The sequence below is a fragment of the Spea bombifrons genome, chromosome 5, assembly GCF_027358695.1.
Source record: "Spea bombifrons isolate aSpeBom1 chromosome 5, aSpeBom1.2.pri, whole genome shotgun sequence".
NCBI lineage: Eukaryota > Metazoa > Chordata > Amphibia > Anura > Pelobatidae > Spea > Spea bombifrons.
In genome coordinates this window covers 57,737,846-57,761,958 of record NC_071091.1, presented here as the reverse complement: position 1 = coordinate 57,761,958, position 24,113 = coordinate 57,737,846, and the positions used below count along the sequence as shown (strand labels likewise).

At 38.5% G+C, this 24,113-nt stretch overlaps 2 protein-coding genes across 2 annotated transcripts; one reads left to right on the top strand and one right to left on the bottom strand.

Moving 5' to 3' along the window:
- Positions 1-1,641: 1,641 nt before the first annotated feature.
- NSUN2 (NOP2/Sun RNA methyltransferase 2) lies at positions 1,642-14,228 on the bottom strand. Its single transcript, XM_053467295.1, has 19 exons — positions 13,920-14,228; positions 11,499-11,656; positions 11,088-11,192; positions 10,771-10,876; positions 9,907-9,978; positions 8,649-8,733; positions 7,980-8,172; positions 7,575-7,649; positions 7,220-7,350; positions 6,709-6,782; positions 6,500-6,630; positions 6,287-6,383; positions 5,859-6,037; positions 5,245-5,337; positions 4,746-4,881; positions 4,167-4,247; positions 3,585-3,723; positions 2,450-2,489; positions 1,642-2,192 (listed from the first exon to the last, which is right to left on the bottom strand). The coding sequence occupies exons 1-19, from the start codon at positions 14,019-14,021 to the stop codon at positions 1,823-1,825; spliced, it is 2,367 nt and encodes a 788-aa protein (XP_053323270.1). The 5' UTR covers positions 14,022-14,228; the 3' UTR covers positions 1,642-1,822.
- Positions 14,229-15,099: 871 nt separating this feature from the next.
- Positions 15,100-20,697, top strand: SRD5A1 (steroid 5 alpha-reductase 1). Its single transcript, XM_053466877.1, has 5 exons — positions 15,100-15,474; positions 16,480-16,646; positions 17,420-17,521; positions 18,546-18,696; positions 20,265-20,697. The coding sequence occupies exons 1-5, from the start codon at positions 15,179-15,181 to the stop codon at positions 20,329-20,331; spliced, it is 783 nt and encodes a 260-aa protein (XP_053322852.1). The 5' UTR covers positions 15,100-15,178; the 3' UTR covers positions 20,332-20,697.
- Positions 20,698-24,113: the final 3,416 nt, after the last annotated feature.

Sequence of the window (24,113 nt, the reverse complement as noted above, 5' to 3'; positions counted from 1 at the left end):
ACCTGCCAAAGCCCCACCCACTCTGCCCAGTCCACATAATTAGTATAATTTAGCTGTGTATTATGGTGCAGATTATATCACACAAACAAACCCAAATACTCAAGAAAACACAACCAGACACATACTCACATACCCGAAGGCACATGTCCACACACTAAAATACCCCAACACAAAGTCGCAAACATACTCAGAAATATACACCTTCCCTAACACACTCAGACACAGTAACATAGAAAAACACGTTTACACACTAAGATACCCACATAAATATACCCAGACACATGTTCCCACATTGATACACCACCACACACACACATACTAACATACACATACTAGCATACTCAGACACAATCATACCCTCACACACGCACTGATATACCCAAAGACATGATTACACACACCTTCACTCATACTCATAGTCACTCATACTAACATCCGTGTTATTAAGAATGTGGTAAGAGTACCAATGCCAAATAGAAAACAAATAGTGAAAAAGTGTCAATAATAATAGAATAAGTACTCCCCTTATTTCCTTTTTACCCTCCTTTTTTTCAAGTACCGTACTTTTTAAGAATGGATACACCTCTATGAGAAGTCCCCTATTGACTATTAGAACTTTCTTCTGCAAAAGCACTTCCTTGGAACAACAAGAAAAATACCAAATATCACCTGTGGAACAAGTGGTCTTCAGATTTCAAACAGCGGAACATCCATCTCGGATCACCCAGGATACTGCAAAAGCGGTTTTGGAAGCCGAGTTGCACACCATCCCAGTGTGCCCATCCGTGTGTAAGTGCAATCATCCTATCTATTTTTTTTTTTTATATATATGAAGATACCATCCCATTTGGCTTTTTGTTTTCTTCCCTTCTTATTTGATCTAAATCGGATCATAGAATTAAGAAACGCTTAAACAATACAGACATACTGTGAGTGTAACTATTTACACAGAACATGCAATTGCTAGTTTTTTTTTCTGCTGCTGCCTCTCTCTTTTTGTTCATATACTAACATACCCAGACACAAAAAACGGTGACCTGCCCTGGCCGCGTCGCACAAAGGTAAGCTCTGGGTAGATGGACCTCACAAGTTCCCAGATATGGCTATGACCCTCAGACACATTCAATCACGCCTGTTGACCCGTGCTTACAGCTGCCCACAAGAGTGCCATTAGCATTCCAGGCCATATCATTCCTATATCAGGGTTCCTGATCCATACTTCACTATCTGGAAGCCTGACAGAGGAATCTAGGCTTGGCTAATGCAAAAAGAAAGCTACCTACTGGAATGCATAGTGTCTTCTGTAAAGTTTGGTGGAGGAGTGATAATGGCCTGTGGCTGTTTATCAGAGTTTAAGCTAGGCACTTTGGTTTCAGTGAATGTCATCCCAGTACTTTCATGCCAATTCTGATCTAAATACTCTGACTTATGTCTTATTTATAAATTGTGGTAAGAGCCAATATTTTAATTTACTTCCAATATACTATGTTACCTAAGCTAGTAACATCTAAATGATGTGGTGAAATTTCTAGTTATATATTTGAAGATATACAAGTGTAACCTGTGGACCAATTATACTTATTTTTTAAACTTAGGCCGTGAACATATCACACAAATCCCTGCATGCATTAACCAATACAATTAAAATGTTAGACTTTATTAAAATAAAAAAAAATCCAAGTTGGATTAAATTATACTTTATACCGTGATACCGCAACAAACTAAGAGACTTGATGTAGTCAAATATATGGATGGGGAAAAATAAATGGTAATGTCGGAGAAAAGTTATGCTACATTCTTATCACAACAAAAATGCAACATTTTAGTCTGTTTTTGGTTTGTCTTCACTTGATTGATGCTCAACATCTGCTTTAGAGTCCACTGGAGGAATCAGGTCATCTTCACTAGGTTTTGCTTGATCTATAGCATCCACGTCTGTTATGTCTTCTACAGTATCCGCATCCTGATTGTCTTCACTGTCCTCCTTCTCGCATCCCATGACTAGCTCATTCTCCTCCTGTTGGTCAGTCTCTGAGGATTTGTTTCCAGTTAATTCCTTTTTTTCCTTAAATACTTCCACACCCATCATTCTCAGGTAATGCATCCTCTCATTTTTGGGCACAAAAGAACGAATTGATGTTTTTCCTCGCCAGCCACACAAAACAATGGGGCACTGGAGCGTTTCAGGTTTCCTGAGAATAAAAAAAGGTTACAGTTCTCAAAGCTAAAATGTACAAAATGTTCTATTAGAACGCAAGGTGGAAAAAGTTTACACATTCGTCTCTACTAAAAAATAGTTCCAATGAAAAAATCATGCAATTTTACAGGTCTATCAAAATACATATGAAAAGATGAAATCCCCGCATTTCTATCAGGAGGTCAGACAAGCAAATTTTACTTCGCATATATTTTCTTTACATTTGAAAATGAAATAAAGTACGTTACTCACTGTGGGTCAGGGTCATACTTTAATACAATGCTTCCCATAACTGAAGGAGGAAAAACAAATGAAATGACACATTGTTATTGCAGGGTTACATTTTTATGATGCATATATAAATAGCCTTATATTAATGTCACAACATGGACACGTCTGATTACTTATGTTTTTGTTAATGAGTGTTTAGAGAATTAAATCAGGTGTCTGAGAGGTGAGTATTAATCTGTTGAAGCATTTAATTGTCTGATCAGTATGCCGACTCCAATTTAATTTAAATATGCTAAGTTTTGTGATTGCTAGATCATCTTGAACTAGATTCATAGCAGGGGTGCTGTAGTATTACCCATTACTCCCCAATTGGTCCTATTACTTGTACTTGTGTTGGGGTGTATAAAAACCCACTGGAAAACTGAATCAGTCTTGGGACTGATAATCTAGGTGCTATCTTCCCACATCTCAAGCTGTCCCACATGGGGTCTACCTGTAGGTCTACCCTACAAATGCCACGACCCTGCAAGATTTGGAAGGCTTACTCCAGGGCCTGGAACCTGTGCCATCGTTCTGTTTTGTTTCCCTGGAGCCCAGTTTTGAGAATAAAGTTTCACAGGGTGTTACTCATATGACAAATAATGGTTACTGCTTTACAGTATATTTATATTTTATCGGATTTGTGAAGTCTTGCAATAATGTTTGTTTTTTGTACTCTTACTTCTAGCTGCCACCCATCAATGCAGGATCACAGTATGGTCCACGGTGACAAAAACAGGCTTATTTTGGAGATATAAGCCTTATTTTACCATAAGGATGCAACTTAATGAATATAGTTTTGTTGGGTAGGAATTTTATGGCATTCATTTTTGTTTAAAAGGGATGTAAAACAAACCAGTAGGATGGAATCACATTTAAGCTTTTGTGGACATTTGGCATTGGAAATCACAGGTTAGAGAGACATTATTCTTGAGAGGTTTCAGGCGTATGTGTATTCGAATGAATGAAGGAAATGTGGAATGGCATAGTCAAATTAAAAACAAACTATTTTCCCAGTTTTCACGTGTATAGGTTTTCCACCAATGGTCCACTTTGCAGTTAAAATTGATTAACACAGTCACATCCAATATTTAAATCATATACTCTGTTTGCTTACCCAAGTCTTCAGCCTGTCTTTGGGTTTCATTGCTGAATTTACTCAAGAAAGGATTTTCCTGAGTCAGAAGGATCTTGATATCGTCCGGAGACACACTGACAATTCTTGAATTGATGAAAGGATACAGGCTATATATACCCTAAATTATATGGAAAAAAAAAATATATCAAACTAATCATTAAGTGTTAATGATTATATAACACATACACATCCAAAATGGTTTTGTTGTGTTTACAATACAAGACCACCGGAGGACAAATTTATGCAGGCATGTTGGTTATTATTGCAATAGGCCAAAGATCCCACTATAAACATGTTGCACTCAAAGCATAGAAATATGAATTGTGATAGCAAAGTTGCAAGTAAAGGTGAAGATGCACTTAATGTTATCAAAACAGAACCCAACAGATTTAGCCCTGGTACATTACCAGTGTCTTGCAAGGCTGGTAAAGGAACGGCTCCCAACCAACTAAAGAAAAATCTATACCATACACCTAGAAAAATGTAAGGGATGCCATGCTGGAAGATTTAACAAATAGAACAATTAACAAATAGTGTAAAGGCAAACAGTTTACACATTACCTCTTGGGCCAGTCTGTAAGCACAGCCATACTGCTCCCCATCGTTATTCCGACACAATACCTTGATACCAGTGTTTATTACCTAAACCAGGGCAAATAAATCAAGAAATTTTACAGAACATTGTTTAAGTAATGTTACTGTTAACGTTACTGCGCTAATTTTGATATTACACTGTACCAAGCAACATGGAATGATTGATATGTTATTCAAAGTAGGCAATATGTATTTTTTGACAAAACTATAAGAAGAAATATTATACACATTGGCATGATTGAGTAAAGTGGTGGTGCAAAAAGCTCGTACTGAAGGAAATTCATCACAGGCTTGTAAAATAGGACTATTAAATATTATTTTCACACCTTAAATTTGATGGACATAAAAAAAAACCCAAAAACATAAAAACGTGCTCAATTTATACTAGTTAAAGCTAAGTACAATATAATGGAATATATGTATATATGACTAAAAGTGAACATTTCAAGGTATGGCAGTTCCATAACAGTGACTAGTTTGCCGTTACGTCAGATTGATCACTTAAATCATTCAAGCGAGCAGAGGATTCACACATGCAAAGCATACCTTCATCTTCTCACTGTTATGAAGTAGCACATTTCTTAATTCCTTGGAAACCATATATAGCTGCCTCTTCTTTCCTTCTTGGGTTCGAGTCAGCAGGTTCTTTTTTGGAAAAGACGGATCTAGCGTGTAGAAATTCCTGCCAACAATAATTCTATTTAGAAGCGACTTACAAAAAGTAATCATGAGTTAATTCAAATACCTCTAAATGAACACAAAAATCCACTTTGCTCAACTATTCATACTTAAATTTGAGGAACTATGTTGCTTCAAGAGCCGACCCCTATAGCATGTAGAGCATTTGATTCAGTGTACCAAAGTGTGTGCGTAATTTTCATGTTGGAATCTCTTTAAAGTCTTTTTTCGACTGCTATTGAACCATTCTTATATTTGTATTCAGTCTATAAGCCATAGATTTCCTGCTTTTTTTTTTTCTTTCTTAAAGCAGGGTATCACACCATGTTGACAAAGTTATGTTATTAACATAAGAAAGGAAACTTACTGAATGGGAGGAAAAATTGGGTCATCTTCAGACAGAAATACAAAGGGATCTTCTTTAAATCCAAAAAGCTTCATTTTTTTAGATGGAGGAGGTCTAGAAAACAAAGAAAAAAAATGAGTACGTTTAAGGGTCTCCCACAACCTGCCAAAGTTAGACAGCAGCCTTAAGAGCGTTAAGACCAGTGGGGAACAGTCAAGCAACTTATAAAAGAAATAAAGAGTGGCTCCAAATGGTAAACAATCATTTTGAAGCGCTTATATGTAGCTCCATGTTACCATTTGGAGCCAATCTTGTGAGTGGAACCATCACCATATGCGTCTTCATATGCAGATTGGAGGATCCAATCCGGGTGTTTACATATTTTGAGTGTCACTTTGCGCAAGGATACTCATGTAGTTTACAAGACTTATTGGCAGGAGCAAAAGATTCAGAAAACAAATTCTTGTGTACTTCTTTGAACTGAAATTTTGCAGCTTCCCTTTGTTTAAGTAGATTACATCAAAACATACATAGATATCAAGGGCATAATGTTAAAAAAAAGGCGCCACTACAGTAGCAAGAAGTACAACTGTCCTCGTCACCATGAAAACCTCTATCTTAGTTTCTGTCCTCACCCGCAAACACTCTCCTTATTACTCAAATCAGTCTCTGTGTTGGTGGAAGGCTTGGGTTCCCCATTTTCTGCTTTCGTATCTGGGTCTTCTGCCGCCTGGGGAGCAGGTTCGGTCACTTCAGAAGGGACTTCAGAAGCTAAAGGCACACTAGATACAGTAGAGGGGCCTCTCCGCTGAATCTGTAACAAAGTCAGTTATAATTTATATTACAAGAATATTGTAGGAATACTTATATACAGTAACACATTTAATACTACATGCATTACAATAGCATTTGGTGTTACTTTTATTCTGAAGTCTTCAAAATAAAGTTACACAGACATCATTCCTTGCTTTACTATGTAAACAATGAAAATTCACGAGCAGGGTGTCCTGCAAAGCTCTGCAACGGATATTTTCAGGCTTTGTGTGTACCAATGACACATTACCTTGGGAAACCTCCGATTCCACGGCATAGGTGCTTTCTTTATAAGTACTGCTACAAAAAATCCTCCTGTGTTCTGATGATGTGGTAATATCCGCAGGCTTTTAGATAAAGAGATAAGGAGCAAGTCAATCAATACACTTTGCATTGCATATGTAAAACGATACATATCTTGTTAATCCAATGCCTGCTAAGAAACAAATTAAGAATGTCATACCAACGGCTTAGATTCATAGCTTTCAATTTCTCTTCATCTTTCGGTGGAAACATTGTCGGGCGGATCTGGGTATGCCTGCTTTGGGGCACATCTTCCCATTTTTCAAACCACTGCCCTTCTTTTGTCATAACCTTACAACAAACCAAAAAGATGAGAACCAATTCTTTATGCAAACCAAAAAGAAATTTAAAATTAAATGATTTTGTTACCTTCCAATTGGTGATCCCAGGCATCCATTTTAAACCAGGGAGTGCTGCAGAAACATCAGCAAGTTCAAGGGCTCCTAAACCAAGAGAACGCGTGTTACAAAGTATTATTGAAAGTACAAACTGTCCAAAAACACAGCATTTGCAGGAAATTATAAAAGATAAAAAGCAGTACTGAAGTTATCACTGCTCATTTTAAAAAGTACATTTTATGTTTACAAATTCTTGAATTCTAATGATTTGTAAATACTCAGGGCATTATTTTTTTTTTAAAACACTTATTTAGGACTAAGTGTCACCATAAATTGTTCAAACACTGTTAAAGCCTAAAACTGTGGCGCATACACAATACGTATAAGGTATGCTTTCCCATAAATAACTACAACATACGTTTTCTTAAACACTTTTTTGCTTCTATTTGAAACATTGCATTTATAGTAACAGAATATAAAAATCCTTTGCATGGCATCTGGGAAATTAATTTGTCAAAACTGAAAAATGAAGAACTCCTTGCCTTCGCTTTTCTCTAGCAGAGAGGCTATAACGGCCTCATCCTCAACAGGATTCAGAGAGCAAGTAGAATAAACCATTCTACCCCCTTCTGCCAGCTGTTCAACACCACGGGTAGCAATCCTAATCTGTAACCTAGAAATAAAGCAAAATGAAGGTTAACAAGAACTTGCAGCAGATTTCAAAAGCATTAAAATAGACCTCAGCTGCATGCGGCCCGTTGCTTTCATCAGCAATAAAAAGGTCAGCTGTAGAAGTCATTGTGTAATGCCTCTGCGTATCAACAGGATATCACATATTAACTTGAAATAATGTATATGGAATAGAAACGGCTGTTAATGATAAATGATTCTTCTTACCCATGTAGCTGCAAGCTATTTAACGTAGTCCATTTCTTCCACACATCAATATTTTTTCTCAAGGTTCCGTCTCCGCTGTAACAACAGTTAGGTTAAGTTTGGGTACAAATAAAACATGCCCCATCTTCAAAGAACAAAGGTTTAAGGCAGAGAGCCACCTAGGCATATGACAAGCCAAGGCTAAATTCTAAGACTGCAAGCAATGAATCCTGGGTTCTGAGGTCCTACATGCACAAGTTCATTTATCAGAAAAAGGATAGCCAGGTGCTGTGAAAAGGCACATCCATTCAATCGGTTAATGGTGGCCACCAAGCATTAGAAACCTAATTCACCTGCAGCTCCAATTGCTTGCATTTAGCTTTTAAGTTGTAATTGTGAAGATGGATTACTAAGAAAAGAAAATACCTGCATGGTACATCGCACAATATCCGGTCATAGAACAGCACTTCTTTAGCACCATTGTTTTCTACAATGAGTCGTGGAATACTTGATGCGTCGTGATTAACCACCATAATACAGGGACTGTTCAACCGCTTTGCTTGATGGACCAACAAGTAGCAACGCTTATTGTCAACATCATTAGCAATCACAAAGCCTTCTAAAACAAGACGGAGAGAAAGAATTGTGAAACGCTGCACCAAGTGCTGAGCTCTCAAGCTACCATTCTTCAAATAATTCATATACAATTTTTTTTTCTCTCTAAAGTATACACAAAGGAGACAACTGTTTTAATGTTAGCCCTTGATCCTCGCAGGGTACCCTCATTTGCACTTATGAAGCGTTCACTTTATGTAACACTATTTGTGTGCATTCATAACATTTTGGGAAGAAAGTTACAGGTATCTCAAAGGGAAATATTAAGACAGGAAGACATACTTAATCACGTAACATGGGTTAAATCTTTTTTTGAGGCATTTCAGGAACGCTATCTAATCCTCTATCTTGCCACAAAACCCTTCTTGCAGAGAACACTTGCCAGGCATGACACTTTATAATGCCTTATGAATGGAGCAATACAACAACAAAAACAAAACACACTACCCTGCCAACAACAAAAATTAAAGCTTAACTTACCAGGAAAAGGAACATTCATATCGGAGTGCAGCATTTCAATAAGCTGAGCCGTTTTTGAACCAGGTGCAGCACACATGTCCAAAATCTAGGAGAAATGACACTTAGGCTATAGCACGCTTTCATACAAAAACTAATTTAACTGCTACCCAATTCGCTGTTTTCAGGCGCAACGGATACATTTCTTACCATTGGTCCCAAAATTCTAAACAAACCACATGTTTACTATGCCATCATGTGAGACTACAGAGTGAAAGGAAACGTGAGGCGAGGAACTTTGCACTAAATGTCAAACAGCATTTTTGCATGAATGATATACAAGAACTATGACACCGGTGATATAGTCACAGATGCCTACAAGTACACAATTCTGCGAATAACAAGCACAGAATGGGGTGAGTAGCACCGAAGAAAGTTAAATACCTGAGGGCTTTCATCCTCCAGAGTGATTGTAATAAATACTATGCAGGGATGCTAAGCATCTTCCTTTGGTTGGTCACAAGCAAGGAACCATGTTCATGGGGAAAAAGCGGGGTTCAATTCTGAGCCCATCCATGAAGAGGGAAGGTAAAACTCCATTGCAGTTTAAATAGATAAAAAAACAGCACTTCCCATATGAATCCACATATATTTAATACATTTACCATGAAACATAATGAGAAGCACGACAACATTTCCTGGGATAATTTATATTCTGCAATAAGAAGATCTAAAAAGGGCACTAAATATATGGAACTTAACATCTACATGAGAGGATTTGTGGGAAATAGGCTATTGTCTTATTCTGAAATAATGTGTCATTTACTAACAGTTGGGGATTACAAAACATTTGCTATTTGAACCAAAACGGCTAAATCAAGAGTGTTTATGTTAAAGGGTGAAATTACCCCTTGGCAATGGCCAGTGAAGCGTCAAAAATACATTCATTGAATGTTTGCAGCGCATGCAGACGTTCACCTTATAGTTTGGTAACAGATTATTTGAATCTTGAAATAATATTACATATTATATATAAGGAACCTATTATCTTGCTGAATAACCTACTTAATGTTAGTTGGGGTAAATAAATACACACATCCTAGATGAAATATTAAACATATCAGTATTCCATTTTTATTTCTCAAGCCAAACTTTTCAAAGTAATCTCTTATCAAAGGACAATAACCCAGGAAGAGTATCGACAAATGAATTATGTGGTTATTACTGCACAGTATTAAAGATATATGAAGCAAAGCATGGATTGTCATTCGCATTTATTCACCTTATGATGAGGTTCTACATTGAGGAGTACAGGAGGGATCATGCTGACTGCCTCTTGACGGCTAATGTTACCCTAAAAAAAAAAAATTTTAATTCTGCGATTATATCATCGGGATACAACACATTGGAAGCTCTTGTGAATATTATTCAAGTTTCTAAGTAAGCCTTTTTGTCTTAGTTTTCCAGGAATATACTTTTTATTCATTTTTACATTACAGGTTACATGATAGCGACTATATTTTGAAGAACAGGTCTATATTAGGAACTTAAGCCACTGAGAATAAATGATCACTGTCAGGAACTGTATATTGTAGGCAAGTATAAATTTACCAACAATATAAATTAACCTCATAATGAGAAGTGTGACAAAATTTCGAGGGGTAATTTATATTCAGCAACACGGAAGATCTATACACTTAGGCCACTTGAGATATGGAATGTCTACAGCAGAAATCGTTCTGGCCAAAGTACATAGGAAAGTTAGATTTGTGAAAAACAATATATAAAGATTGCTAAAAACAGACTTATCTTATTCTGAAACAACATGTCATTCACCAACAGTGTGGGATTACAAAACAATTTTTATACTTGAACCATATGTTGGGCAAAATCAAATGTAATTCTTATGTTAAAGGGTGACATAACCCCTTAGGCAATGCCCAGCGAATCCAACTGAATTACATAATTAATGTTCATGCAAAGCAGTGTTTAGTAAATCAAGTCCATAAACATGAAACGATTGGACTGTTGATATAACTTTAAAAGGTGAAAAATACATTCATTGCATGTTTGCAATGTAGGAACCTTTATTGACCAGGTCAGGAACAAGCATCAAAAGCAATGTTTAGCACAACAGTCTTCTTACCGATTCTGTCTCACTGATAAGAAACTGATGAAACTTTTCCAGCTCAGGGGATTTGCGGATAATCTTCCTACTCATGTTTGTGTGCCAGGCGAGCTCTTCAGGGTACCTGATATTAAGGGATAAAAAAAATATATAGATGAATGAATTTACATCAGAGAACAAACAGCGTATTGGAAAAGGTCTTACAGCTCTACAAGAACCTTTTATCCCAAGCCAGATTCCGTTTCTATGCAGGTTTTATTAGTCATAGAATCACATGTAATGTAACAGGTGTAAATCCTTTACAGTTTTGATCTCTGAACTGTTACTTTACTTACCAGCTTAGTGGCTGAGGGGATTCTAACTTCTGACCGTCAACCTCTATGTCTTGCAATTCTTTAAAGTATTTGTTTTTCAAGCAATGTAATATTTCTTTAGCGTGGCTACAAAAAAAAAAAAATTAGAAAGCCTGTCAAAACCACAGTCATGTTTCTTTAGCTTGAAGAAATTTTTTTTTTTTTTTTTTTTTTTTTTTTTTACACAGGATTTACTGTATAACTAAATGCATTCAGTACATATTCCACATTCTCTATATAAAAAATAAAAAAATCAAAAAAAAAAATCAAGATGTTGATTAAAATCTACCATTAACATTACAGAATATTCTAAAGAGAAATATGCATAGAAGTAAAAGCGGTTTTCTCGTTTCTGCTCAGGCAATCCTCTCTTGTTTATGTAACCGTACATACCTTTTGTATCCAGTTATTCTTATTGTGGACGGTAGAGGTTCTCTGAGAGCAGACATGAACTGCTCCCATTCCCCTTCAGGGACAATCTTCAGCTCTTGATAATAATGTTCAAAAAGCTTGTTTTCTTTGATAATTTCAGGGTAGCCACCAGCCCATGCCTTAAGGAAGCAAATACATATAGTTAGACGTTCAACATGGTAAATACATAGTGGATAAATACCAAATATTTCTGTAACCAAGTATACAACCATATACAAGTAAAAAGTAATCTATACGTAATTTGGCTAAAATAGAACAAATTATATATTAGTCTAACAAAAATCCTAAAAAACACATAAGAGGAATAAAAGATGCCTGCATCATAAAGTTACATAGTTACATAGTTACATAGGCTGAAAAAAGACATGCGTCCATCAAGTTCAGCCTTTCCTATATCTGTTAATTTGTTGCTGTTGATCCAAAAGAAGGCAAAAAAAAACCCCAGCTTCGCTCTTTCCAATTTTGCACTAACCAGGGAAAAAAAATTCCTTCTTGACCCCAAAATGGCAGTCAGATTTCTCCTTGGATCAATAAGCTGTTTCCCCATAATTAAAGATTATATCCCCGAATATTACGTTTTTCCAGGTATCCATCCAGTCGCAGTTTAAACGTCTGTACAGACTCTGATAAAACTACCTCTGCAGGCAGAGAATTCCACATCCTTATTGTCCTTACTGTAAAAAAACCCTTTCCTCTGCTTTAGTCTAAATCTCCTTTCTTCCAGTCTAAACGCATGACCACGTGTCCTATGCATAGTCCTGTTTATGAACAGATTTCCACACAATGGTTTGTATTGGCCCCGAATATATTTATATAATGCTATCATATCCCCTCTGAGGCGACGTTTCTCTAAACTAAACAGATCAACCTACATGTTAATGTTTAGTAGCGTGGACCATAACACATTTGCTATTTCTAATATGTGGTTTTTAGTTTTTTTCTTCCTCTGACTAGTATATGATTTATTTTAATTGAACCAATTCTATTAAAGAATATAAGGTCCAGAAAGCTTATGCAATTTTCTCTTGGGCTCATGACAATACTAATTTTTTTGACACCTCATGTCAACGGAAACAGGAAACATTAGCAGAAAAAAGCACTTCTTTAACAAATTATATAAATTTTTACATAGTCATGTAATTTTAAAAAGTGTCCCAAAACTATTATTATTATTATCGTTTTACATAGCGCCATCACATTCCATAGCGATCCATCAATTAAGAAAAAAAAACATGAAAAATGCATGTACAGCTTTCAAGAATAATAATTATTGAATGTAGGGAGATATTAAGAGACAATTTCATGTGTATCAGCAACTGCTATACCTTAAACATACTCTAGACCAGGGGCGTCCAACCTGTGGCCCTACAGCTGCTGCAGGACTTCATCTCCCATCCTCCTCAGCCAGCCCCTTAGCTGAAAGAGCATTATGGGAGATGTTGTCCTGCAGCAGCCGGAGGGCCACAGGTTGGACACCCCCTGCTCTAGACGTTAGAGTCTGTCTGAGGATTACGGCCGTAGCAGTGCATGTTTTTTGTCGGCGCCCACCCATGTTACCGGATCTCTATAAAGATGCTGAATTTCTTTATATAAAAGATTTCTCCAAATTCTTAACGGGTATTAAAAAAAAGAAACTGGCAACGCGCAATAGCCAACAGTACCTCAAATCAGGCACAATGGGACACAGGATAAAATATAACTTGACCAAGGTAAATCTCTATTCAATGGAAATGGTTTATTATCCTTTATTTATATAGCGCCAACAATTTAGGCAGCGCTTAATACAATACATATATTCAAGGGGTATGACAAGATGAGAATTGACAGACTAAGACAAACCGATACATTAGGTGGAGAGAGCCCTGCTTGCAAGCTTACAATCTTGAGGGAAATGGGGTGACAAACATAAGGCACAGAGAAAGGGTGAGAGGCAGGGCCGGCCCTACAATGGGGCAATTGCCCCAGGCGGCACTTTGCCGCCCCAAGCGTTTTTTTTGGTTGTTTGTTTTGAAGCGGAGGAGAGAGAGAGGGGCGGCGAGTAGTTTTCGCTTACCCGCTCGGCGCCCCTCTCTCGCTCTCTCCTCCGCGGCGAGTCTCCCTGTTCAGTCTCGGTGCCGGCTTGTAATGATGAGCGCCGGAAGTGGCGTCGATTTACGACGCTCAGCATTACAAATCGGCACCGTGGCAGAGCAGGGAGACTCGCCGGCAGGACTCTTTAAAGGTAAGTACCGGGGGGGGGGTGGTGGCTGGGGCGGCATTTTAAACTTCGCCCCAGGCGGCGTTAAGTCTTCGGCCGGCCCTGGTGAGAGGTAGTGTGGTGGTTGTATCAATGACAAGGAGCTTATAAAGCATCTAACATTTTGTACATCCTTCATATCTCACCGCCTGCTCTCTTGCTTTGCGTCGAGCCTCCTCTTCAGCGGGGCTAAGTTGCTCTGTGCTCCTTTGATTCCTCTGACGATGTCTTCTATTTTTACGCCCCATTATGCCACAGAGGGATAGGAAGGAACGACGAGACAGGAGTATGGTTGCCAAAAAATGTACGCTGCTGCCAAGTGGAGGTATTTACTGTGTATGGGGAAAGGCTAATATAAACAGAAGTTGGTTATGACACAGCAAGACCATACACACATTAAATCATATGTATATATTAAATTCCATACCTTACACCACACTCTGGTTTAGCTCGTTATTACCAACAGTGTTGTTATGATTAGTTTTCTAAGCTGTTTGGGTTTATACTAAAGCAGTAGCGGCGCAAACTACACGGCTAAACACTCACTTAAATGCAACAGATCGCGAAGACACAACACGTGTATAGAGAAAGCGTTCCTATACCAGACCCGACTGATGACGTAAACTACTGGCGCCGAAAGGAACAGCAAAGGAGAAAGCCTAACGAACACATCGTCGCGGAAAAAAGCGTGCAACTGCTGTGCCAGCCATCTTTGTTTAGGGCATAAACCCAGTACCTAAGCTTCGTACGCAATAAATGTAAAGTACATTGAATAACGATAGAACGCAATTTTATGTAGTAATTCCTGGTTTGCTAGTGCCACGCACTAATACCAATTACGTAAGGTTTGTATAAGGGCTGACAGCTACGTAAGTCGCCGTTTAACCTATTCTTCCTTTAATACGAATGCTAGTACGCAGGTTTACAGACAGTAATAAGCCACGCACAATATGACGACCGCAAAAACATATTCCGTGAGTGTGTGTATCTGAACCAACGCGGCATCGCGTCACCGCTACTAGTATGAATACGTATGAAATAAACTATACGCTAACCAAACGCCCACCGAATCAGGCCACCATTCCACTTTACTCGGGTTACTCCTACTGCCACGTGACGCCACGAGTCAATGAGTACTAACCAATTAGAACCACAGTCACCTTCTTGTTGGCTACTGTAAGAGCCAATGATGTTACCCCAATTATTATGAAACCGTTCCCTGTCTATGCCAGCTTCAAGCCTCAGCTACATTCTCACTCCTGATTGGTAAGAGCGTCATTGTAAGCCCCACCTTAACCTTTTTGATTGGTTGTCGCCTAGGCAACGTGGTGGCAAGTTGGACAGGTATGTCCTGTTAGTTTCCAACGACCGCGGAGTCCGCGGACCTGTCACTTTGGGGAAGACGATGGTGTCCAAGTGGTTTGCGGATGTGCTGGAGAATGAGCGACGGCTGCTCGAGGTGCTGTCCCTTCTTATGATAGTTATGGGATTCACCTCCTATGGATTGTTGCGCTTTATCCGTATGCCGTATGGTCGTTACTCCAGCTCTACATTCGGACCCCCGGTTCCTGTCCGCTGGGCCTGGTTCATTCAGGAACTGCCCTCGTTTGCCTTTCCTGTCTACTTCATCCTCAGTCAGCCAAAGGTTGGAGCTGTCAACTTGACCCTCTTGGGAGCCTTTACGTTGCACTACTTTCACCGGTAGGGTCATACACGTTTTACTTTGCTGAGATGGTAGATAAGTTGAACAGAGTTTCTGCAGAAGTGGTAGATGTTAACAGAGATAGGCAAATGGCTTCTGAATCTAAGACAAGGCCAATGACTGATTGGGGTCTGAACCTTTACAGCAGGACCAGCCCTTTGTAAATAATTTTGGATCAGTCCGGCCACCCTGGTACTCTGGGAGACAAGAACGCAACAGGGTCACATAACACAAGGTTGCGTGCGAGCACCAGAAAGAACACTGGGAGTGAGGGTAGGGAGGATGGCGGGAGGAAGTATGCTATTATTATCTTTTATTTATATAGTGCCAACAATTTAGGCAGTGATTCTTACAATACATATATTGAAGGGGTATGACAAGGCTAGGATTGACAGACTAAGACAAACTGATACATTACCTTACAATCTTGAGATTGAGAGGATTATATGTATGTTAGAATGAGAGTGTATGTGTAAGGGTTTGTGTGTGAGCATGAAAGTGTATTTGTGTTTGTGTATAAGAATGTATGTTTGTGTGCAGGCATGTATGGGGGAAACAAGTGCCATCTGCATGCGCATGCTCAGTAGTGCTGCCAGTTTGGGTGACACTCTACCTCCCAAGCGCAGCCTCCTGATTTGCTGGGGGTAGAAGTTGAGAGGTACGCCAAATGTGCCATCAGGGCATGCGGTCTCTGAAAATGAAGCCCCTCAAGTAAAGGGAAAGAAGCCAAACACATAAAAAGTCTGTATGTAAATAGGGGTTAAAGTGTATATATATATATATATTTTTTTTATTTTGAAAAGGTCTCCTGTAATGACTATAATGATTTTATTGGCTGTTATGACGATAAGGCCACTTTTCCAAGGGCCATAATCACTTTTTCCTCACAGCCATCTCCGTCTCTTTTTTGTAATTCTCTCTAAAAAGTAACACATAGAACGTTAATCAGTACTTTGATTTGCATGAGTTGTGTATTCATAATGTGTGTGTATATGTTTCCACAGTACATTCATTTTCCCATTTTTCATCCGTGGAGGAAAGCCTACACCATTTGTATCGTTTGCCCTTGCCTTCATCTTCTGCTGTTACAATGGATATCTCCAGAGCAGTTACCTCTGTAGACAAGCCGCTTTCACACCGGAATGGCTCCATGATCCTCGTTTCATAGCAGGTATGTATTTTTGTTTCTTTTTCGTTATTGTGTAGTCTGTGGTTTTGTAAGACTGGTGATACCCACTGTATCAAAACAAATGGATTATGCAAAACAGCCCACAGCAAGGTTATAGAAAAGTTGTGGGCAATCATTAGACCAGGGGCGTCCAACATGCGGCCCGTGGGACCTCGAGGTGCGGCCCGCGTGAGATCGGCAGCCAGGATCACAAGAGCCCTGCTGCTTACCTGTGGGAGGGTCTATTGTACTGCACAGAAGAAGCGGAACCTGATATTGCATGACTCTGCTCCAGTCCTGCTTCCTCTGTGCAGTACAAGAGAACGCAGAGGGAGGCCGCGCCCCCTGCTGAAGTCTGTGAGCGGCATCGAGAGCTGCAGTGCAGGTAAGGGATTAGGGGAGGGTGTTTGAATGAGTATGCGTGATTGAGGGAATGAATCTGTGAATTAATGAATTTGTGTGTGTGTGTGATAGCATGGATGTGTAAGTGCTGGAACTTAGGCATGATGGGACTGTGATTGCTGTTAGTGTAATTAGTCATCATTTAGTATCCCAGATAATTGTCCTCTGAAACCATCATCTGATAGAGCATTAGCATTTTAGGGCGTGAAATGTTTCAAATGAATTAAAAAAATTGAAGGTTGGCAGAAATGAATCCTTGATACCTATTTATAGCCAATATTATCTATAGGTGGCATACTCTATAATTACCAGTATTGTTAAGTTTGCATGAGTAAACTAATGATTTCATTTTTTTTTTTACTTCCTGTTTACAGGCATAGCAATGTTTTTATCTGGGATGTTTATCAACATTTACTCTGACCACATACTAAGAAACCTTAGGAAGCCAGGAGAAACGGGCTACAAAATACCCAGGGGTAAGTAAGCATATTGGTTGATATTGTCCTAGATCATTGACATGAATTCTAGGTCCATATTCTTTTTCTAGCAAAATGGCATGCTCATTTAAGAAACTTTAACACTCTTTTTAATTAACATCCCCTCGCACAACATGTGCATTACATAATGGTTCTGTCCAAACCATTAAATTCATCCCGTTGTCTCCATGAGCACCCTGGGTTTTCTAATAAGTGTCTATACCAGCAGCATTGATAGTAGTTTTTGGATTAAGAGCTGTGTCCAACCACAAGAAGGGACACAGCTGTAGTACATGTAAGCAGAAAAAAAGAAGAAAACTAAGAAGAAAAAAAATTTAAATGTAAAAATAATTTCCCATTGATGGCACCACCAGGGGAACCTTCCAGTTCCAAAAAATATGAAAAAAGAAATAATATATAAAAATATTTTTATGTAAAAATAATTTCCCATTAGCAAGACTTGAGCAAGTCATAAAATTAGCGCTTTATCTTCAAACAATTCTCGCATGGAAAGAGTTAAAATATGGGCATGCCCACGGGGTGTCTACTTTTAAAAAATGTATGATTTGATAAATTGAGTTGGCCAGGTTCAACAATGTCCCAATTAACACAGGGGGAAGGATGACCACATGTCTAAAATGCACACGTCCCAAATGTGGCCTTTTAGTCCCCAACAAACCCATGCATGTGGGTTATCACTGTACTGCAAACTTTGACAACGGCCGGTGGTAAAATTTGTGCATGCAAAGAGTTAAAATACCAGCATCTGACATACCCTGGGGTGTCTAGTTTTCAAAAATATATGATTTTATAGGGCACACTGAATTGGCCAGGCTCAAAGTATGTGGGTTAAGACGGAATTCCAACTTTGACGTTACATTATAATCCTGTGATAGGATTCATGTTTTGGTTGTAGAAATTATAGTTGGGTTTGCAATTATTAGGAGTTCCCCGATCCTGAGATATTTATTTACATGAGTTGATTGTCACACCTGACTGCATGTTGGCTTTTCTGTTTCTTCAGGAGGTTTGTTTGAATATGTTTCCGGAGCAAACTTTTTTGGTGAAATACTTGAATGGTCTGGATTTGCAGTGGCTGAATGGTCCATACCTGGAGCAGCATTTGCCATCTTCACAACTTTGGTCCTCTCTTCAAGAGCACAGCAGCATCATCAGTAAATAGTCTTTCTCTTACATATATGTATATATATATATATATATATATATTTTTTTTTTATAGAAAGTTGAGATGTTTGCAGAGCTAATAGTGAGAAAGTCATGATCACAATAAAACTTTCATAAGGAGAAAAGGCTCTTTTTCACAAGGGCTAGACTTACAATTGAACTTTGTGCATAAATATATTTTGGCATGATCATGATATAAAATGCAGGTTATTTATGTTCTCTAATTAATAATTTTACATGTGTAAATGGGCCAAAAACAATTCCAGAACAAATTTTTAGGTTCGTCTTTGGCCCATACGAATTTCATCCCCTGCCCATTCGGTTTGGCAGAAAATGTGATATTCGTAGCCCGGTGCCCACATTCACTCTCTCATTCTTTTATTCACTCTCTCTCATGCTCTCAAAATGTTTCCCTTCTTTCTCTGGTGACGTTTCTGCAGCCTCTTCCGCACCTTCCTCTTCTTCATCTTCTATTTTTCCCCTTCTCTTTATTTCTTCTGTTCTATCTTTGTCCTCATCTCCAAGCACATATTCCAGCGCCAACTTTTGTCCTCACTTGAAGGGCAATATGGCAGCTCTTGCAGTGACACCCTCTCGCCGATCCTTCAATCGGGGAGTGAACATCTGGAGGAGTAGCCCTTACTAGGGGAAAGGAGGTCTCAATCAAGGGAGACTTATCAACTCTGCTGAGTGGCTGAGGGTTCAGAAGCCCCTCCTGATTGGCCCTTTACACAGAGCTCAGTGTAAGCTGCAGCCAGCACAATTAAGAAACCCACTGAGTGTGTGTGTGACTTTGTGTCTGTAATGTCTGGTAATGGGGGGGGGGTTAATTGTTTCAGACTGCATATGTCTGGTAATGACTGTATGAATATAATAATATAAATATATTATTAAATCTGAAATCAGCATGGTTCGCAAGGCTTCCTAAGAATGTATATAAAATATATTTTGTGTGTATGTGGCGGTGTGTACATATGTGAATGAGTGTATATGTGAGGTATATATAATATATGCCTGCGTGTGTAATTTCATCCCCTCCATATTGTGTCCTTGAATGGCAAAAATAAAATGTGGTCACCCTAGTCCTCATGGGTAGAGATGTCGCTAGTCTCCCAAAATGCTTCAATAACGTCTTTGTCCCCAAAACGCTTGTCTGCGCCATCATTGTGCCCAAATGGCTTGTCTGCTCCACCTTTACTCCCAAATGGCTTGTTTGCATCATCTTTGTGCCCAAATAGTTTGTCAGTACCCCCAAATGGCTTTTCTGCACCATCTTTGCTCCCCAAGCGGCTTTTCTGTGCTATATTTGCACCCAAATGGCTTGTCTGTGCCCCTAAATGGCTTTTCTGCACCATATTTGCCGTTAAAAAAAGATTCAAAGGTTCTGATGGCGGCCCTGATAAGAAATGTATAGTCTCAAAAATTGTCTGAATATATTTATTGGTGATTTTATGTATTTGCATATGTCCTGTGTAAAAACATTACACATTACTGTTTAGGAGTTAAACTAGTCTGCTTCTACACATGAAAATAACCCGTATCTTGTCATGTCTTTCAGATGGTACCTTGAGAAGTTTGAAGACTATCCCAAATCAAGAAAAATTATTGTTCCATTTCTGTATTAAATGGCACATTTTAAGAACCAAGGATAACTCCAAGGGCTTCCTTTTAATTACACACTTTTGTTAAAATACTCTTTAAGCTAATGGAACATGTCAATAATGCTGCATTTCCCAAGGGTGACTTAAGCCCTGTTTAATATCCAACTCAAATTGGCAATTTTAAGGGTGCAATTACATGATTGCTAATGATACATTCTTAAAAGTTATATTTTTATAAATGTTTTAAGGTTTTGTTTAATTACCTCTTATGCAGAATGTAAATCTCTACCTCAGTGTCTCACTTTATGAAAAACTTTGTTGGGTGTTATTGTTTTTATGAATTGTTTTTATGAATTGTTATGGTAATACAAACAAACCTTCAAAAAATGCCTCTGCGTATTTTCTCATTGTATGTGTTCATATGTGTATGCATGTATATATCATATTTAATATGAAGTTAATATTTAACAAAGGGAAAAATATAACAAACATAAGAAAAGAAGCCTAGCTTGGATGGTATGAATCCTAGATTGATCTTAAAAAGGACAGTGACAAAAATACCAAAGAAAAACACACCCTAAGTGTCACTTATTGCAACCCAAACCCCTCTGTCCCTCGTTACATTTATTTATATAGCGCCTGTAGATTAAGAAGCACTGTTACAATAGGGGACTGACATTAAAACTAACACAATATGGTATTGAAAATAACAGTAACACACATAATGGTGTATTGGTACAGAAGCCAATTTATAAATAGCAGAACAGCACTCCAGTATTTCTGGTGCTTTAACTGAGCTCCACCAGCACCCCAAAATATCACAATTAAAGTCGCTCAGCGCTCCAGTAGTTCAGTGAGGTATATTTAATTCAGCAACACGAGCAACGGCCAATACATTTCGGCCACCGATATATCGGTGGATCCCTAAATAACTATAAATAAAGTAAATAAGAGGGGTTCAACCATCATAGTATCCCTGTGGACACATACACTATATGGACAAAAGTATTGGGACACCTGACATTACAGCAACAGGGACTTCTACGATGTTTCATTCTTAATACATAGACATTAATATGCAGTTGCCCCCCTTTGCAGCTTCTACTCTTCTGAGAAGGCTTTCCACAAGATCTTGGCATGTTTCTGTTTATTTATTTACTGTATTTCTCATTTTTTTCCCCATATTTCATAAAATATTTCTCACTCTCTTTGATCTCCCCTGCACTGATCACAGTGTGATCAACAGGCAAGGCTTCATAGAACAGACAGACCCTGATGGGTATATCCTGTCCTCCATTGACCTTCCGGTGGATGTCAGCAGTGATGTCTTAGAGAAGGGAATGTTGGATTGCGCATTCCTTATGTAACAGTGCTGTTACAAGCAATCATTCAGCAGGTAAACAGATCTCCCAAGTACCTGCGCTACAAGAAAGTCAGGATGTACCAGTATGTCCTAATGGGCTTTTAAGCACAGTTTTTAGGACATACTGGTACGTCCATATGGGCATGAATTGGTTAAAACCTCAGCCTCTTGTTTATGTGATCTGCTGATTACTTCTCTCAGCTGCTTTATTTAACCCCATGTGAAATTCTCTCTCCTCATTGGTTGGGGCTGGTTTGTTCCAACAGCCCTTGTAAGTGTGTGATAAGAAGACGACTCCATGATAGGAATTTCATTGTGCATTGTCACTAAAATCCTATTTCCTTCCATTCTTCATTCTGCCATTTCAAATTATTTCCCCATCTCACATTTCATTGGTTCATCTTTTAAGTAACCTCAGATTTCAGGGCCCTACAAGACCACAAAACATTAAATTCCCCCTCTGAATATCTAGAAAATGTATTGAATTGTTTTCATGGGAAGTTCATAGCAGCTCTAGTGACGCAACGTCTGTGGGATGTGCAGAATGCTGGTAGCTGATGGGCTAAATGTGCATTGTGAAATCTTTCCTGCCTGCTCTTATCATTGTGATGTCACAAAAAATGTTGCAGTCTATGCAGCACAGCCACAGTATAACAAAACATCTTCACACAAGAGCACATCCATCAGTCTGGAATACAAAAGCTACAAAGAAATCTGAAGACTTATGTCAAAACTGCTGGCTGCCTGACAAAGAGATCTGCAGAGTGTCGGCTCTCTGGCAAAGAGATTCGCAGAGTGTCAGGATCCCAGCAGAAATCTGAAGTTTGTGAACTGCAGGTCGATATGAAGGATGTGGCTTTCTGGATATTAAATCTGAAGACCAAAGTTTTCAGTCATAAGGACTCTGTTAACATATTCTCTTAAAGAAAGGAATAGAGCTTTACTGTTTTTAATATGTATCGGTCAATAGTTTTTAAATTAGATTTTAGTTTGTTCTGTGTCCTGATGTTAAAATTAAGTAATCAACTACTTTTAAAATTCTGATCCCCTCGTTAAAATGAACCTCTTAATGCCCAGAGGTAAGGCAGTTCTTCCAGCCATGGTACCGCAGAGGTTTCCTCCAAAAAAATTGGAGGTTTTTCCTCTCCTGAATGACTCTTCATGAGTACAGAGATGGCCCCTTCTCTGTCCTGCTTTAAGGTCAATTTGTCCTTTCTGTTTACATCCATAGAATATATTAAATTGTATAATAAAGCTTGTTACTCCCATGATTGTTGCTTGTGATTTATTCTTCTGAAATAGCAAAACTTCTATATCCCTTCATATTATCCCTATATTTATAGGAACATGCTAATTTGGTGACAGAGGACATAATAGTACGTCCTATGTTGTGCCCGGAGTACAGATATTCTAAACGCCCTACTGGGATTATCTTTAAAACAACATTAGATAAAAGTAAAAGTAAAAAATTAAAGAAATCACTGTGCTACTCCGCAGAAGTGGCCAGAATAGTAAAACACAAGAAGCTAGCTTTTAGTAAATACAAACAAACCCCCAAAGTGACAAAGATAGACAGATCTATAAGATTAAAATAAATAAAGGCTCCAGGCACTCAAGGGTTCCAAGCTCAGGCACATTTATTAAAGGAAGACAGCAACAATGTTTCGACCTCACAATGAGGTCTTTATCAAGTAGATTTTGATCTACTGGGGAGCTGGCCCTTCCTGACACAGTTAAGCACCTGAGTTCCTTTGGTGTGTGTGCAGATTCCTCATTCTGGTAAGATCTATACGATTAGGCAGAAAAAAGGCAAAGCATGCTATAAGAGCTACCAAACCACACACAGAAGAGAGAATTGCCATCAGTAAAAAAAAAGTGAGATAAAATGTTTTTTTTTAGATATATATAAATGAGAAAAGGAAAGTATAACAAGGATTAGTTCGAAAACAAAAGAAGGAAGGTATGTAAAAGATGATAAAGGTCTAGCTGACTGAATGAATACTTTTGTTCAGTTTTTACAGATGAAAATGAAGGAAAGGGTTAGACTATTGAGTCATTTGATACATATGAGTTTATCGAGGAAGAGGTTCTACTTCAGCTGTCTAAAGTAAAGACAACTAAGTCGATGGGGCCTGATGGGATACACCTTACACATTATTTCAACCTCTTAATTGCCCTCCAATTAACATCCTGAACCGTCCAAAAATGTTCCCTGTGTCACTCAGCTCCCCCTTTTTTATTACACAAAATAATCCCCAGCATTCCACAGCCTGCAGTATAAGTAACCTCTTTGGTTGCCCTCCAGATCACCCCTGATCCTTCCAGAATCTTTCCATTTGCCAGCCAGTCACCTTTTTTTTTTCATTTGCGTAATATATATATACATTTTAGATTGATCTTAAAAGGGACCTTGACAATCATACACTTCTCCCAAATGTAACCC

Coding starts and splice junctions, on each gene's coding strand:
- NSUN2 (XM_053467295.1), bottom strand. CDS start 14,021: ATGGGGCGTAAAAATAGAAGACATCGTCAGAGGAATCAAAGGAGCACA. Junction 8,734..9,906: donor ATGTAGAACCTCATCATAAG/GTGAATAAATGC, acceptor CATTTCTCCTAG/ATTTTGGACATGTGTGCTGC. Junction 8,173..8,648: donor TATGAATGTTCCTTTTCCTG/GTAAGTTAAGCT, acceptor GTCTTGTTTTAG/AAGGCTTTGTGATTGCTAAT.
- SRD5A1 (XM_053466877.1), top strand. CDS start 15,179: ATGGTGTCCAAGTGGTTTGCGGATGTGCTGGAGAATGAGCGACGGCTG. Junction 15,475..16,479: donor ACGTTGCACTACTTTCACCG/GTAGGGTCATAC, acceptor ATGTTTCCACAG/TACATTCATTTTCCCATTTT. Junction 16,647..17,419: donor TGATCCTCGTTTCATAGCAG/GTATGTATTTTT, acceptor TCCTGTTTACAG/GCATAGCAATGTTTTTATCT.